General features: G+C 34.6%; 1 protein-coding gene across 1 annotated transcript; it reads left to right on the top strand.

Moving 5' to 3' along the window:
• The first annotated feature begins 7,775 nt into the window (after positions 1-7,775).
• LOC129880690 (formin-like protein 3) lies at positions 7,776-15,362 on the top strand. Its single transcript, XM_055954850.1, has 6 exons — positions 7,776-8,334; positions 9,477-10,320; positions 10,417-10,882; positions 10,968-11,170; positions 13,610-13,845; positions 14,231-15,362. The coding sequence occupies exons 1-6, from the start codon at positions 8,194-8,196 to the stop codon at positions 15,095-15,097; spliced, it is 2,757 nt and encodes a 918-aa protein (XP_055810825.1). The 5' UTR covers positions 7,776-8,193; the 3' UTR covers positions 15,098-15,362.
• Positions 15,363-16,035: the final 673 nt, after the last annotated feature.

The following is a 16,035-nucleotide window of genomic DNA, read 5'->3' as shown; positions in this document are numbered from 1 at the left end:
AACTTGATTTCACGTTATGCTATAGCCCTGGAATCTCTTAAAGCCCGATTAATATACATAATTATTGCATTGTATTCACTTCGAAAAAGTGTTTATACTTCCGAAAATTAGTAACAAACAATCTCAACCTCATTGCATAACTATAATTAGTGGAGGCATTTAAAAGAAACTGTTTGCCTTATCAAGGTCCCTGTGGATTCGATATCTGGCTTGAAAGAGCCACTTTACTACTTGAGAGACTACGTACACTTGCGTGTGCAATTGTAGCCACAACAAGGGTACAAATGGGTTTTGTGCGTAAACGAAATGAAAAGGGTGAAGTCGTAAGATATAAAACACGACTTGTATCCCAAGGTTTTTTGCAAAGACCTAACATTGACTATATGAAAACATATTCCCCTGTGGTGGATGCAATTACCTTCAGGTATCTAATAAATTTGACAGTTCATGAAAAACTTGAAACGCACTTAATGGACGTGGTCACTGCCTATTTATATGGCTCATTGGACCACGATATTTTTATAAAAATTTCTGAAGGATTCAAAGTGCCTGAAGCATACTAGGATTCCCGAGACAATTGCTCAATAAAGCTTCAGAAATCCTTGTACGGGTTGAAACAATCAGGGCGAATGTGGTACAACCGTCTTAGCGAATATTTGCTAAAAGAAGGATATAAAAATGATCCAATTTGCCCTTGTGTCTTTATGTGAAGGTCTGGATCTGAATTTTTTATAATAGCAGTATATGTTGATGATTTGAATATTATTGAAACTCCGGAAGAACTTTCAAAGGCAGTAAAATATCTGAAAAAGGAGTTTGAAATGAAAGACCTTGGAAAGATAAAATTTTGTCTTGGTCTACAAATTGAATATTTTACAAATGAGACATTTGTCCATTAGTCAACATATACTGAAAGTATTTTTAAAAAGTTTTATATGGATAAAGCACATCCATTGAGTACCCCCAATGGTTGTCAGATCTCTTGATATTAATAAAGATCCATTTCGACCTCATGAAAATGATGAAGAGTTTGTTGGGGCTGAAATACCATACCTTAGTGCAATTGGTGCATTAATGTATCTTGCCAATAATTCTAGACCAGATATAGCTTTTTCAGTAAACTTGTTAGCAAGATTTAGTTCTTCCCCAACACGAAGACACTAGAATGGAATTAAGCATATATTCAGATACCTTCGAGGTACCATTGATATGGGATTATTTTACTCAAATGATTCCACATCACAATTGATTGGATACGCAGATGCGGGATATTTATCTGATACTCATAAAGGTCGATCGCAGACAGGCTATTTATTTACATGTGGTGGTACAGCTATATCATGGCGTTCAACAAAGCAAACTATGGTTGCCACTTCCTCAAATCATGCAGAGATAATAGTCATTCATGAAGCAAGTCGAGAATGTGTTTGGTTAAGATCAATAACTCAACACATTCAAAAAACATGTGGCCTTTCTTTGACAAAAGACGCTCCAACAATATTGTATGAAGACAATGTTGCATGTATAGCTCAACTGAAGGGAGGATACATCAAATGAGACAGAACAAAACATATTTCACCAAAATTCTTTTTCACTCATGATCTTCAAAAGAAGGGTGAAATAGATGTCCAACAAATTCGTTCAAGTGACAATTTAGCAGATATGTTTACCAAGGCATTGCCAACTTCAACCTTTGAGAAAATAAGATACAAAATTGGAATGTGTCGTCTTCGAGATGTTAAGTGATGTTTTCATCAGGGGGAGCAAAATTCGCGCTGTACTCTTTTTTTCTTAGCTAAGGTTTTATCCCACAGGATTTTCCTGGTAAGGTTTTTAATGAGGCAGCACTCAAGGCGTATTACAAGATGTGTGTACTCTTTTTCCTTCACTAGCCTTTTTTCCATTGGGTTTTTCCTAGTAAGGTTTTAACGAGGCACAACATCTATGGATGTTCAGAATAACAATGTATATTATTTTTTTTTGTAAAGTTTTAATGAGACACATTTCACGTGGACATCCAAGGGGGAGTGTTATCAACCAAGTAAATTGGTTGTCCACTTTACAATGGTGGATAATCCATTTATTTTTTAAGTGGGTAAATTGCCCACTAATATTTTTCTCCACTTGTATATATGGCTATAAATATAGTCTTACTCTTCAATGTAAAAACACACACAGAAGAAGAAAATTTCTACTACTCTCTCTATATTAATATTTTCTTTATATTTTCTTGCTCTTCTTCTTTTATAAAATTGTCAAATTAGTTAGTTTATAATATAGTACACATTTTTCTTAATTTTTTGACCATTATCATATAACCAAGTGGCTCATTAGTTTTAAAACATATATGGAATATTAATTAGTACTTCTTTTTTTATTTTGTTATTATTGTATATTAATTTAAGATCGTTAAAAATGAATAAATGTCAAATGTTGGATTCGCCTTTACACAAGACTTATTTGCCTCTTGGTGACTAATACAATTAATTAGTTTCCAAAATAGAACACATTAAAATTACATATATTCAAATAACGTTAATTAAAAAACAGTAACATAATTACAATTAACAAAAATTCAAATAACGTTAATTTTAGAACCACCATTATGATTATGATGCTCAAAGTAGAAATAATATTTTGATGCTTACGTAAAATGGATTGCTAGGGAGATATAACTGTTTTTTAATTTTTAAATACAAAATGAAACAATTATTAACAGATCGAAAAAAAAAAGAACGGAAAGACAGTGAATATTGCAAAAAATCAAGATGCGGGGTATCGATACCCATACATGTCGCATGCTAAGCGAGCGCTCTACCAGCGCTACATCACCTGTTGATTTTACTGAATGTTTCACTATAATTTCTTATCAATACACAAGCAATTAACTCCAAACTTAAGAAATCGTTTGATAGGTGGTTAGATTTATACAAATATTAGTAATACATAGATTAATTATGAAGAAATCTATATATTATTTTAAGCATGATTTAATTATTCATGTATTCTTTATTCCATTTTTTATTCTACATAATAAAATATATAAATTCACTCATAACTTATACATGTATTAGTTATGCATGTTTCTAAATTGCAAAATGAAACACCCTATTAGTTTTTATACATGAATAACTTACCTCATCACCATCTATACCAAACATGATACTACTTATGCAAGATTTAATACATGCATGCTATGTTCAAATCGGCTACCAAACAACTCATACATACATATATATATATATATATATCCTTTTAAAAAAAAATAATGTCTGTATCCTTTTCGTTTTTTGATTGGTCGTCTTTTCTTTTTTGTTAACTCTTTAATTTTAACTTTTCGGATGTCATATTTAAGATCAAAATATTAAAAGATATTTTGATACATTCAACATATTTTTAATATAAGACCAGAAAATTTAAAAGTATATTTTACTTTCTTAAATTTCGTTTCAAGTCAAAATAGGACAATCAAAGTAAAACAAAGGGAACTACTATGAAATGACCTTAGTGGGTACTTCTATCATGCGATTGGAGAGTGTTGGTATGAAAGAAAGCCTATCTTATGAAGCACTTCAAGTTAGCATTCTTGATTGTCTAGTCCGAAAGTTGAGAAATAAAGAAGTTGCTTCTATTAAAGTTCTTTGGAGGAACCAATTAGTTGAGGGTGCTACATGGGAGGCCGAAGCCGATATGATGTCCCATTATCCTCATCTCTTTCCCTCCGCTTCAGTTTCATCTTGAGGTATTAGTTCCTCATGTTTAATGAAACTTCTAACAATAATGATTTTAATGAATATATTAATCAGGGACTGGAAAAGATCAGGTATAAGCATGGACTATCTCAACTATTACAGTCGTGGAGGAATCGTGGAGAACAATTTTTGAACCTTGCTAGAGTTGTTTGGGATGTGCTAGCGATTCAAGCATCATCGGTAGCTTCGGAGCAAGCTTTCCACGTGACGAGATTTCAAATTGGAGGACATCGATATTCATTAGCAAAGGATAGTTTGAAAATATCAGTGTTATTTAGAGATTGGATTAATGCCGAATTCACTACAAAAAATATGTTGTATTGTGGCACCATATGTCGCTACAAAATGCTCCACAGTCGCCCCTAAAGGTCTATAGCACCAACAATTGCTCCGTTCGTAGTAGTTTCATAACTAAAGGTTATTTGTGATTAAATAATCTCGCCACAATAAAAAGTCATCTTTGGCGACATAATTCGTCACAATTCATTAACAAATATGCCACAAAAATAATAATTTACAACACAAATATTTGAAAAGTCGCTCCTAAAATAAGACCTTTAGTGGCGACATAGTTGCCACATAAACTAATAAGCTAACTGTGGAAACTTTTATGTCGCCACTAAATATTGTTACTTTAGTGGCGACAAAGTAGCCACAAAAACTTATAAACTAACTGTGGCAACTTCAGTGGCGAATTTTGTACCGTAGCTAGTACTTCCACAACTAAATGTTATTTGTGACGACTATTCTAGTTGATCAGTTCCATTTCAATAGGTAGTGGCGACATCACCCGCTACAAAACCATTATTTCTTTAGCAGCAACTCATGTCGCTGCAATAGCCAGTTACTTTTAATGGAAACCAAATGTCGCCACTATAACTTAATTTTTCAACCAATTTTTTTTTAATGCTAATAGGTTTTGCATTCTTAATTTTCTAAAATAAATATATGTATATTTCTATCAATATTAAAAGCATCCAAAATTATAACAGAAAGCACCAAAAAATTTCTTAAATTGAAATATCATAATTCTTCTACTAAAAAGTTAATTAAAAATATGCTCCTACAACACAGTGCGTTATTGTACATTTATGCATTTACATATGACAAAAAAAAATACATATAGTCATCAAACTCCTCCTTGCTTGACGTCATTTGTGATTGCTTTAAAACATTGTCCCTGTTATGAAGAAAAACAAAACATTGTCCCTATTATGAAGAATAACACAAGATCATTTTTATAATGTAATGCTAATAGAAAAAAAGGGAGACCTCAAGAATAATGGAGCAAATTAAAAACTAGTTTCACCAGCTTGGTTGTATTCTAGTTTTCTCAAATTTATAAATACTTTCCCAAATAACTACTCTTTTAAGGACAAATTTATATTTTGAAGATAAATAACCTAAAGCAACTACGTAATCGAATAACCATGGTTAGGTACTAAATGATTGGTATAAGTGAAGTTTCACTTGTCATGATAGAAAACTAGCCTTCATGTTGTAACTCAAAAAATCATAAAGAATAAATATTATATTGGACTACACAATATTCAGATGTAAAAAGAACATAAATTAGTTGAGCACTCTTTTGTTTGCCTCTCCTCTACCTGTATTCATGGCCTCTTTCTCTCTCCTCCTCTCACGACATTTCTTGTTATCTTGTTTTATCTTTTAAGAATGAAATCTTCATGACATTAAGCAACAAAAAAAAAATCATGAGGTTCAAAGATACGTATTTTTCCACTTATCAGGAAAATTAAATACATCCAAAGACGAAATTATGGACTACTAAAATTATCCAGTCAAATAAAAGACGAAATAGATTAAATACTTGGAGAGAACAGTAATGATGGCATGGAAGCAATGAAGTAAGAACGACATATACAAGTTCCAGATAATGTTTCCCAAGAAGTGATAGAAAATTTAAGAAATTAAAATAATATTTCGAAAATTACAAATATTAGTATAATGAGCCTGTTTGGATGAGCTTAAAAAGTAACTTTTATGTATGAAGTGCTTTTAGAACTTTGAAATGCTGAAAGTTATTTTTATAAATAAGCAGTTGAGTGTTTGGATAAAAGTGCTTAAATGAGAAAATGATGTGAATTTTAGGATTAAAAGAATAAAAATGATAGTTTGAGAATTTAGTTAAAATATAAGGGATATAAAAATAATTTTCATGGTCAAAGAAAATGACTTTAAGCACTTAGAAAAAAAAAGTTAGGAATCCTAACTTTTCATTTTTGACTGACTTTAAAAACTTTATGGCTTAAAGTTAGCATTAGACAAACACTTCCAAAAGCTAAAAAAGGTTTTAAGTTGGTTTTGACCAACTTAAAGCCCATCCAAACGGGCTCAATATTCGAGACCTAGTTGAAATAGAACTCTTCCTAGAAGGTGGTTGCGTAGATTAAGTACTCTTTTTAGTATTTGTAATTGCACAATTTTATTTATTTGAATAAATAAACAACTATTCGCCTTGATTTTCTTTTAAAATATTCTTTTATTTAATGCAAGTGTGCATCTCATTATAAAATTTAATTTTCAACTATATATTTTTTAACATTAGCCTACTACAAAATTAAATTTAAAGTTCTTATTGTTTACTACTTTTTATTGTTTAAAGTTTAAAGTTTAACTTAAACTTTAAACTTAAGTAGTTAAACTTTAAACTTAAATTGCAATTCTTACGAGTTACAAGTTTTAAATTAAAAATTGAAAGTTTTATAAAAAGTTACAAACTTTTTGTAATAATATTATACTAAGTAACTACTTATAATAATTAATGAGTTATTAATAAATATTTAAAATATTTTTAAAAAAATTAAGAAAAACCTGTAATGACCCGATTTCGGAATCAGTTCGATCTGATTTCAGTCAGTTACATATAGGATCGGACCGAAACCTTGAAAATATACCGGTGGATTCGATTCCGATAATTAAAATGGGTTAACGAAATCAGTTCTAGTTCCTAATCAGGTAAAATCGGTCCGGTAGTTTTCGGTCTGGTCCGTTGCCAGCCATACTCTCAAGTCATCTTCTCCAACAAGCTAGGGTCTTAAAGAACTCAAGTCTCCTTTTCAACGTTTAATGCTAGATTTCATTGAGGTATGTGGGAATTTCATCCATGGATCCTCTTCCATCCATCGAGTCTCAAAGTAAATTTAATTCTTCTTTTATGATTTCTCCCTAAACCCTATGTTTTCAATGATTTTGTATTGGGTTCACTCAATTATGCTTTTATTCACTCTATATGATCTTATTATATATTAATTGATCTTAATTGCACGTTTTTGATGAGTTTATGTGAACACATGCATTATATATGTCTATCATGAAATTCATCTATGTTTAAAGTCTATGCATGCATCATGAATTTATGACTATGATTTTAAGAAAGATGTTTTTATGGAAAGAATCAATTACGATTTCTATGAAGACAAAGGCTGCTTCATTAAAAAGAATGTTATCATGAAGGTTTTTCATGATTTTTTTTATGAATTAGCTTATCATGATTTTGATGCTTAGATAAATGTCACTATGAACATGTTATGGTTCATGATTTGTCAAGGAGCTATTTTATGATTTTCAAATATTTATGTCGAGAAGAGAGAAGAGAATATTAATTTGTGTCGACAAGAGAAATTGTATTACAATAAAGATGCTAGTTTATATTGCGTAGGACAAAAATAATACTAAAATTTAAAAAATAGGATTGGTATAGTATTTATGTCAATGTTATATTATTAGGAGTAAACTAATAATTTTAATATTATTTTATTGAATTATTGATTTAACAATTAACCAAAATCAGAAACGGATCAATTCGATAACCCAATAAAAAAATTTACAAAACTATTTAAAAATTATCAACCCAATAACACAATACTTGTAAAATGATATAATATTTTTCTATATCCGATTTATCGGTTAAACAGATTTTTGTACCCGAATTATTAATAAATAGGTTTAATGGAAAAGAAGCATAAATTCACACTTAATTGTGTTGTGTGTTTCTCTCTCTCTCTCTCAACGTAGTTCTCTGCACGTTTCATTTGTCTCCGAAAAAACATGAAAACATTCCAATGAACAAAAAATTCCATGCGAAGATCTCACCGAACAAAAAAAAAAAACTGCGAGCTTTTCCAAAAATTTCATCACGGAAAACTCCCCTTCTTGTAACCTTTGCACTTTTCCCTGTAATTTTTTTGCAAAGGCACCAAAGGGTGGTGGGTTCCTTAAAGATTTATATCTATTTATACAAAAAAAATCCAATTTTATGTGTAAAGATTGAATCTTTATGTAGGTTACATTATAGAGGTCAAATTATATTCAAGAAAAAGCCACAGGGCTTTCTGGGTTTTTATATTCTTGAAAAGGCACATATCAGATGAAATGAAAAACGCCAAAATATGGGATTGGAAGATTGATTTTACAATCAATGGGTGTGGGAAGGGTCAGCTCTCTATTTACTTTTATTGCTTTTGTTTGTGTTTTGGCAGCCAATAGTTTACAAGGGAATCGAAGACTTCCTGAAAACTGTTTACACAATGGAGGTGTTCAACACATAGATGAACATACGGTATGTATGAAATATAACATGTCATTTTGATGAATACATTGTTTGGTCCACAGGGGCGGAGCTAGTAAGGTTCAGGGTTTCATCCAAGCTCCTTCTGCAAAAATTATATTGTTTATACATAGTTAATTTTTTTTTATGTATATATAATAAATGTTTACTTCTTCATATTTTGCACAATAGCCAAATGCGTAAAGGCTAAAATATATGCATGTACAATTATTTTTTTTGGTTTCCCACCCGTGTCCGGAGTCTGTGGAGCCCCGATTAAATTCGAATCGCGCACTGCAAGGCCTGTTCGGGGGTGGCACACCCAATAGGATTTTTTCCATTCTCAGGGCTCAAATATGTTTATGAATTTATGATGTGAGTTGCTTAATGGTATTTATCTCTGAACCTAAACTCTTATTGTTGTTCTTCATGACATGATTAGTAATTCTTTCTAACAAGTCCGTTTTTCCATTTGAGAACAATGTCCTAAGTAGTGGAAGAGTTAGGTATTGAATCTCCTTCGTTGAAAAATTCCATGGTGCAAACAAGGCAAAAAATGAAATTTTTTGGTTATGTAAGTTTTTGAATTTCCTTGACGTGAGAGAAAATTCTAGTGAAGTGGCAAAACGGGTTAAAAAGTTGCTACTTTTTGTGCCTCCTTATATAGATTCTTGATTCTGCTACTTGGTCCTAGGAATGTAACAATTGATTGCACCAGTATCTGCTGATACATTAATTATTGTTGAGTACTAAGACTTAGTAGTATTCCCCGGCTAATGAGTCGTGCATTTTTGTTCATAATCAAATGATTACTAAGGGTAGGGTATCATTGGTGTGCATCCGCTGGAAATTGAACCTACTAATTCACCAACAGTGAGTTGGGCACTTTAATTATTCAACTATGGATGCATAGGAGGAATCCTTTTACATGACGAATACCAAATTCAAACTGAAATGAAATCTTTAGGATAAATCAATGAAAGTACAGTCGTGCTAGGAGACATATGCCATGGTTTTGAAAAAAAATTCTTTCTGCGAAAGCCTAGACATTTAACTACATATGTTGGTTGTATCATGTTCTGTAATGTGGACCAAAAACACAAGAGATAGAGTTGTATTTCTGGCCATATGTTAATGAAGTATTCTGTTTGCAGGCTGAGCAAATATGGGTTCATTGCATAGAACGATTACACAAGAATACAGAAACTGCAAGCTTTCTGGATTTGTCTCTTTATCAGGCAGCAACAGGAACATATATTTACTTACAATCAGATATACCTTTGTTGAGAAAAAGAATCTTACGAAAGGCTATTAGTGATCTGCCTCCTGAAGCGAAGCAGATCGTTCTGGAGTGCTTAAAAAGGAAAAGTCCTCCTGTTCATGGTTCGTGTAATGAGGCTGCATCCATTGCTTGGTTCATCAAGTACCAAAAGCTTTCCTCAGAATGGTCGTCCAGTGTTCCCAGAAGGCACCTAAGAGAAAGAAAGCTTGAAGATAAGTCAACACATGATGTTGCAGCTCCAATGCTCGCACCATCTCCAGGCCATGTAGCGGTATCACCAATTCATGCTCCAGTGCCTTCTTCTGAAGTGCCCACGGAACCTCCTGCAGAGGTTCCAACACCTCAGACTCGTGTCATTCCTCCTGCAAAGGCACCAACACCTCCGACCCATGTCCCCCCTCCTGCAAAGGCTCCAACACCTCAGACTCGTGTCAACCCCCCTGCAAAGGCTCCAACACCTCCTACTCGTGTCAACTCTTCTAAACCTTTGCCTGTAATTCCTCCTCCTGCTAAACCAAAAAATACTGGAACTAAGGCTTCAGAAAATAATAATCAGAACAGAACTTATATTATTGCTGCTGTTTCTGGAGGTGTCGTGGTAGGAATTGCCCTTTTAGCTCTGTTATTAATACTGTGTCTTATAAAAAGTAAAAAGAAAGAAACAGGTCCACAGCGTGGGAAAAGAGATGAGAAACCTCTTCTTAACCTTTGTTCAGGTAATCTATCTGCAGGTATTTAATCATGAAGGTCAAATTTTTCTAATTGCATGTCTTTTTGGTTATGCCGAATAATTTCTACAATTAATGTGGTAGATTCTTCTCAGAAATCTTCAAGCATAGGAAGTTCAACCAAGAAAGATTTCAAGAGTTCTTCTACTGTTAATAGTCTTTCGGTGCCAGCCAATTCTCATAATTCTTCAGCTGCCGAAGCTAAAACAGATGCACCTGTAAATGCATTACCACTTCCTCCAGGAAAATCTGCACCTCCATCCCCTGAACCACCTCCTCCTCCTCCTCCTAAACCACTGGCTCCAATGCCGCCTCCACCTCCAAAAGCTGCTCGGCCTCCTCCTCCTAATCCACCAAAGCCTGGTAATCCGCCAAAGCCTTTACCCCTTGGAGCACATCGGAGACGAAGTTCTTCTGGTGGTGAGGGAACTGAACCATCTGATGACCCTGATGCTCCAAAGGCAAAATTAAAGCCATTTTTCTGGGACAAGGTTCTTGCTAATCCTGATCACTCCATGGTTTGGCATGACATCAAAGCTGGCTCATTCCAGTAAGCTTTGCATCAATCTTCCTATATTGTACTTTGCTATGCAAAATGTCTAACTTCCTCACTTTTTATAATGATGTTACTACAGGTTTAATGAGGAGATGATGGAATCGTTATTTGGGTATAACGCAGCAAATGCAGGCAAAAATGATGGCGCGAAAGCTACATCATCTTTTGAAACTACCCCACAGTATATTCAGATAATTGATGCTAAGAAATCACAAAATTTAGCAATTGTTCTTAAAGCCTTAAATGTGACGACAGAAGAAGTTTGTGATGCTCTCAAGGAGGGTAAATCTCTCTTTCTCTCTCTCTCCCCCCGATAGAATATATGCGTCCACCACACGAGTCAGGAGACCAGGTCCCTTGACACAATCAGTTAACAGAATGCTCAAGAAACGAACAGCTAATGCAAGTAATGAACAAGACAAGAGTTTTACGTGGAAAAACTCCTTGCTCAAGGGAGAAACAACCACGACTTGTCCAACAGGATTTCCAACCAATCTTCACTAGATGCAAGAGAAAAGTGATCTATTACAACCTATGTAACTAGATACAAATCCTCTTCACTCCTATGCTTGCAACACCCTATCACAAGACTTTGAGCCTAACCAATATGACTATTGCCCACTACCCCAACTCACTCTAGTTGACGTAGACTTTCAACACTCCGATCAAGGCTAACTCTAGCAATGAGTCGGAAACTAAGAAATAAGACTATTGCCCACTACACAACCACCCCTAGGTTAATGTAGACTTTTCTAACCACTTCAATGCTAACTCTAGCAAAGAAGTCACAATGACACAATACAAAGAGAAATAATCAATATTCCTTTATATGATAGGAACTGATTTTACAATATTTAGCACACAAGACTCAACATTACAACAAAGCAATAACCTAAAAACTATTCTTCAATAGTAGCTCGATCAGGTCCCCTGCTGCTTTGAGGAAGTGCTCTTTCTTTTGAGCACACACTCCTTTTTCCTTTTGCCTTGTAAATGTGATGTGTGAAAAACTAATTTGTTTCATGTCCTAAAGATAGTATTTAGCATATGGATGAAACAACCTAGTACCTTCTGATTGGTTGGACGTCTTTGTCCTTCAGCTGCTGCCCACCAACCACAACAGGTAGTGTCAACTTTTACAGCTAGACCAAGTCGATCAGGTCCCCCGATCAGGTCCCATGGTTTGTAGTCTCTTCTGATTTTCCCACCAACCACAACAGATGGTGACATCTTTTACAGCTGGCTCCCATTTGGTATGTGACACACCGATCATGGGACCAGGTCCCGCCAATCAGGTCCCATGGTTTGTTGATGCATCAAAACTTGAATTATAACACCCCCTCTGTGTATGTGTATGTGTGTGTGTTTTCCCCATGAGATCCGTGAGAGTGTGAATCTTGCTCTTTTGAATTAATAGCTAATGGAAAATAAAAATAGTAAATCTATCACCATGGAGAAGAGTATGTCCAATCCGCAGAGGGCTTTTACTTAAGTGTTAACTCTATTCCATAGCTTTTTTCAGTCTTTCAGCTTTAGCATGAACGTTATTGACTACCTTAAATTGGAAGGAAGAGAACAAACAACATGGTTTGCACATAGATCTTCTTGTCAGTTCATTAGGAAACTGTATGTTCTTTACGTGAGTAATAAAGAAGTTTCATTCTACTAATTTGCTTCATGCATGGTGTTGTGAAATGACTACAAGCACATTGAGAGTAATCAAAAAGAGTTTTGAAGAAACATAAACCGAGGGTGAATTTTCAGAAGGAAGATGTTCTGTGAATGTTGGCCTGTGCTAATTAAGTGCTCCTAGAAATTTTATGAAGTTGAAAACAAGGTCCCATTTTTAAGTGGAAAATAGAACTTGCTGGTGATTTTCTAGAACAAACCTGGTAATTTTTTCAACTGTCCCCACTCCTTCCTCCCAAAAGAATGAAAAAGGAAAGAAGGAAAAGAATAGTCTATCAGTTATGTAAGTATAACTTTGGCAGTAATAAAAACACTGGGCAATGTCTTCTCATAGGTCCAAGCCTTGGTAGGTATAGTAACCTGGTATCTGTGTTGGTGGTGGGTAGCTGACACGCAAGCTGGCCGAGACACCTGGTTATCAAAAAGAAACAAAACATTCATTGCTCAGTCTGATACCTTTCACCAGAGAGTGAAAATTAACAACAAATCCAACCAAGCACTGGTGATGGTTATATTGAATTAAGAAACACTAGAGAATTAGCCCTTCCTCCACCGAACTCTAGTACAGAAGGAATGGGACCCTATTGAGCCAGTCTGAAAGATCGATACAATAAAGAAAGTCCCTACTCGTAATACTTCCATTCTAGTGCCTACAACGCCAGGAAGCCTTTATTACTATACCTATTAGTTACTGAAACCACTATGGGGTCTATGCTGGCTTGAAATAATGCCAGTTCTTTGAAAAAGAGTTCCTCTTGTTTATGGTTGTGTCTGGTGCTTGCCTGGTATTAAACAATTTTCCAAGGAAGAAACTGAAGTTTCATGATATGAGAACTTTTATTCATGTCCCTTACTTCACATAGGCAGACTTGAGTTGCTATATCATCTTATCTTGTGGAAAAAGATTGCTGGCTGCTGAGGGATACTCCAACTTACTTCTTGCTGCTAATGTTTGTAAATTTTCATAGTTTTTATTTCTATGTTATCAAGTACTTTTCAGCCTTACTTGCAAAAGCCTGCTTATCTTATCAGGTAATAAACTGTCTCCTGAACTTATTCAAACTATATCAAAGTTGGCTCCAACAACAGATGAAGAACTCAAACTTCGATTATATTGCGGGGAAATTTCTCAGCTTGGTCCTGCTGAAAGGTTTCTCAAATCCCTGGTTGAAATTCCCTTTGCCTTCAAACGGATGGACGCATTGTTGCTCATGAGTTCTCTTCAAGAAGATGTTTCTTCGATCAAAGAGTCGTTCGAAACTTTAGAGGTAAATCGTAGAATTCTAAGTATCTCATACCTTAGGTGTTGCAGCTTAAAATGAAAATTCTCTGTTATTCTATTGAAAGGGGTCATTTAATTAATTGTCAAATTCAGTAGCTTAAAATAAAATAATTGTACTACCAATTCAAACCGGTAACCTGTTATACAGTGTCAAAGGTCATTTCAAACTCTACGACCAATGAGGATGGGTACTGGCTCATCTTTACATTAAATGTAAGTCATACTATTCGAAGTCTAGCCATCTATACGCAGGAAATTTAGCTAATCTTACTCCCGTCATGGTTAAATAAAAGACCTTTCAGTACATTGTTATCTAGTAGCTGTTCCTTATCACATGATAGATGGCTTTTATTCAGTATGAAAGCTTGCAGGTTGCGTGCCAGGAGCTGAGAAACAGTAGACTCTTCCTGAAACTTCTAGAAGCAGTTCTTAAAACCGGGAACCGCATGAATGATGGCACCTACCGTGGTGGTGCACAGGCATTCAAGCTTGATACGCTGTTGAAACTCTCAGATGTTAAAGGAACTGATGGAAAGACCACACTTCTGAACTTTGTTGTTCAGGAAATTATCCGATCAGAAGGATTTAGAGTAGCACGCAAGTTAAGGGAGAGCGAAAGCTTGTCAAGTCTAACACCAGAAGATCTTGCAGAGGATGCTTCTCGTGACTCGGTTGATTACCATCGTAACCTTGGTCTCCAGGTGGTTTCTGGTCTAAGCAATGAGCTTGAGAATGTAAGAAAAGCAGCACTTATAGATGGTGAGAATTTTACTGCAGCTGTCTCCAAGCTTGGTAAGTCACTAGTGAAAACCAAAGGGTTTCTAGACACTGACATGAAAAGTTTGGACGAACACAGTAAGTTCCGTGATACACTCACAAATTTTATGCAAAATGCGGACGAGGAGATCAAGTGGATACTAGAAGAAGAGAAAAGGATAATGGCTTTGGTGAAGAGTACAGGAGACTACTTCCACGGAACTGGAGGAAAGGATGAAGGCTTGCGTCTGTTCATCACTGTTCGTGATTTCTTAGTTATGTTGGATAAGTCATGTACATTGTTGAGAAAATCAACCAAGGTTCCTGCAAACACCTCTAGAAAAGGAGCTTTAACGGTATCACCATCCCAGGAATCCCATCCAGATTCTTTGCCAGATGTTCATCAACGACTATTTCCTGCAATCCAGGAGCGACGGATGGATAATGATTTTAGTTCAGATGATGAGAGTTCATCCAAATAGCTTATTTTTGCAATGCTCTTCAAAAAATATATATGACTTCTTGTTTTGCAGTCACCATTTTTTCATAATGATCCAATATAAGTACCATTGTTTGGTCCTGTGAGATGGCAAAAGTTACTAAAGTCTTTTCTATATATCAAAATCAACTTGCTATATATGGTCAATCCCAAATACTAAAGTCTCTTCTGTATTATTATGAATTTTTCTGGTATAAATTGAGAGACTTAAGGAAGATGGAACAGTTTTGTAGTACAAGAAAAATTTGTCAGGAAGAACACTTTTTAATAAATAATTGTTGATTTTAATTATACTTTTTATTTATTATCATCTATAGCAATACATAACAATATTATGATGTATTTACCATGTATTAAAAGTGAATTATGCATGCAATATAAATATATTATAACAACAACAACAACAACCCAGTGAAATCCCACAACATAGGGTTTGGGGAGGGTAGAATGTACGCAGATTTTACTCCTACCAAGGTAGGACGACTGTTTCCTAGAAACCCTCGGCTTAGTAAAAGCATAAATGCATAAAAAAATGTTAGATAAGAATAGGAAATTAAAAGCTTTATGAGAAAAACAACAAACAAATAACGAATAGATAACAAATAAATACAAATAAATAAATACAAATAACAAATAACGATTAAATAAATAATGATAGCGTCACAGGTTCAATAGAGTAATCAAAGCATAGAAAGTAATAAATAATAACAAAAATAACAGAAATCAGAATTTACAGTGCAAGAGATCGTAATGCACTACTACGCCTATGAATAGAGAAGATTAACGAGACTATGAACTAGAATTCTACCCTAATGTGGGTCCTCCACACCCTCCTATCTAAGGTCATGTCCTCCGTAAGCTGTAATTGCGCCATGTCCTATCTAATCACCTCTCCCCAATACTTCTTCGGCCTACCCCTAC

This window comes from Solanum dulcamara, chromosome 2, assembly GCF_947179165.1.
Source record: "Solanum dulcamara chromosome 2, daSolDulc1.2, whole genome shotgun sequence".
Taxonomy (NCBI): Eukaryota; Viridiplantae; Streptophyta; class Magnoliopsida; order Solanales; family Solanaceae; genus Solanum; species Solanum dulcamara.
Note: the sequence above shows the minus strand (reverse complement) of the source record. Positions and strands in the feature narration are given on the sequence as shown.

Coding starts and splice junctions, on each gene's coding strand:
- LOC129880690 (XM_055954850.1), top strand. CDS start 8,194: ATGGGTGTGGGAAGGGTCAGCTCTCTATTTACTTTTATTGCTTTTGTT. Junction 10,883..10,967: donor ATCAAAGCTGGCTCATTCCA/GTAAGCTTTGCA, acceptor ATGTTACTACAG/GTTTAATGAGGAGATGATGG. Junction 11,171..13,609: donor TTGTGATGCTCTCAAGGAGG/GTAAATCTCTCT, acceptor TTATCTTATCAG/GTAATAAACTGTCTCCTGAA.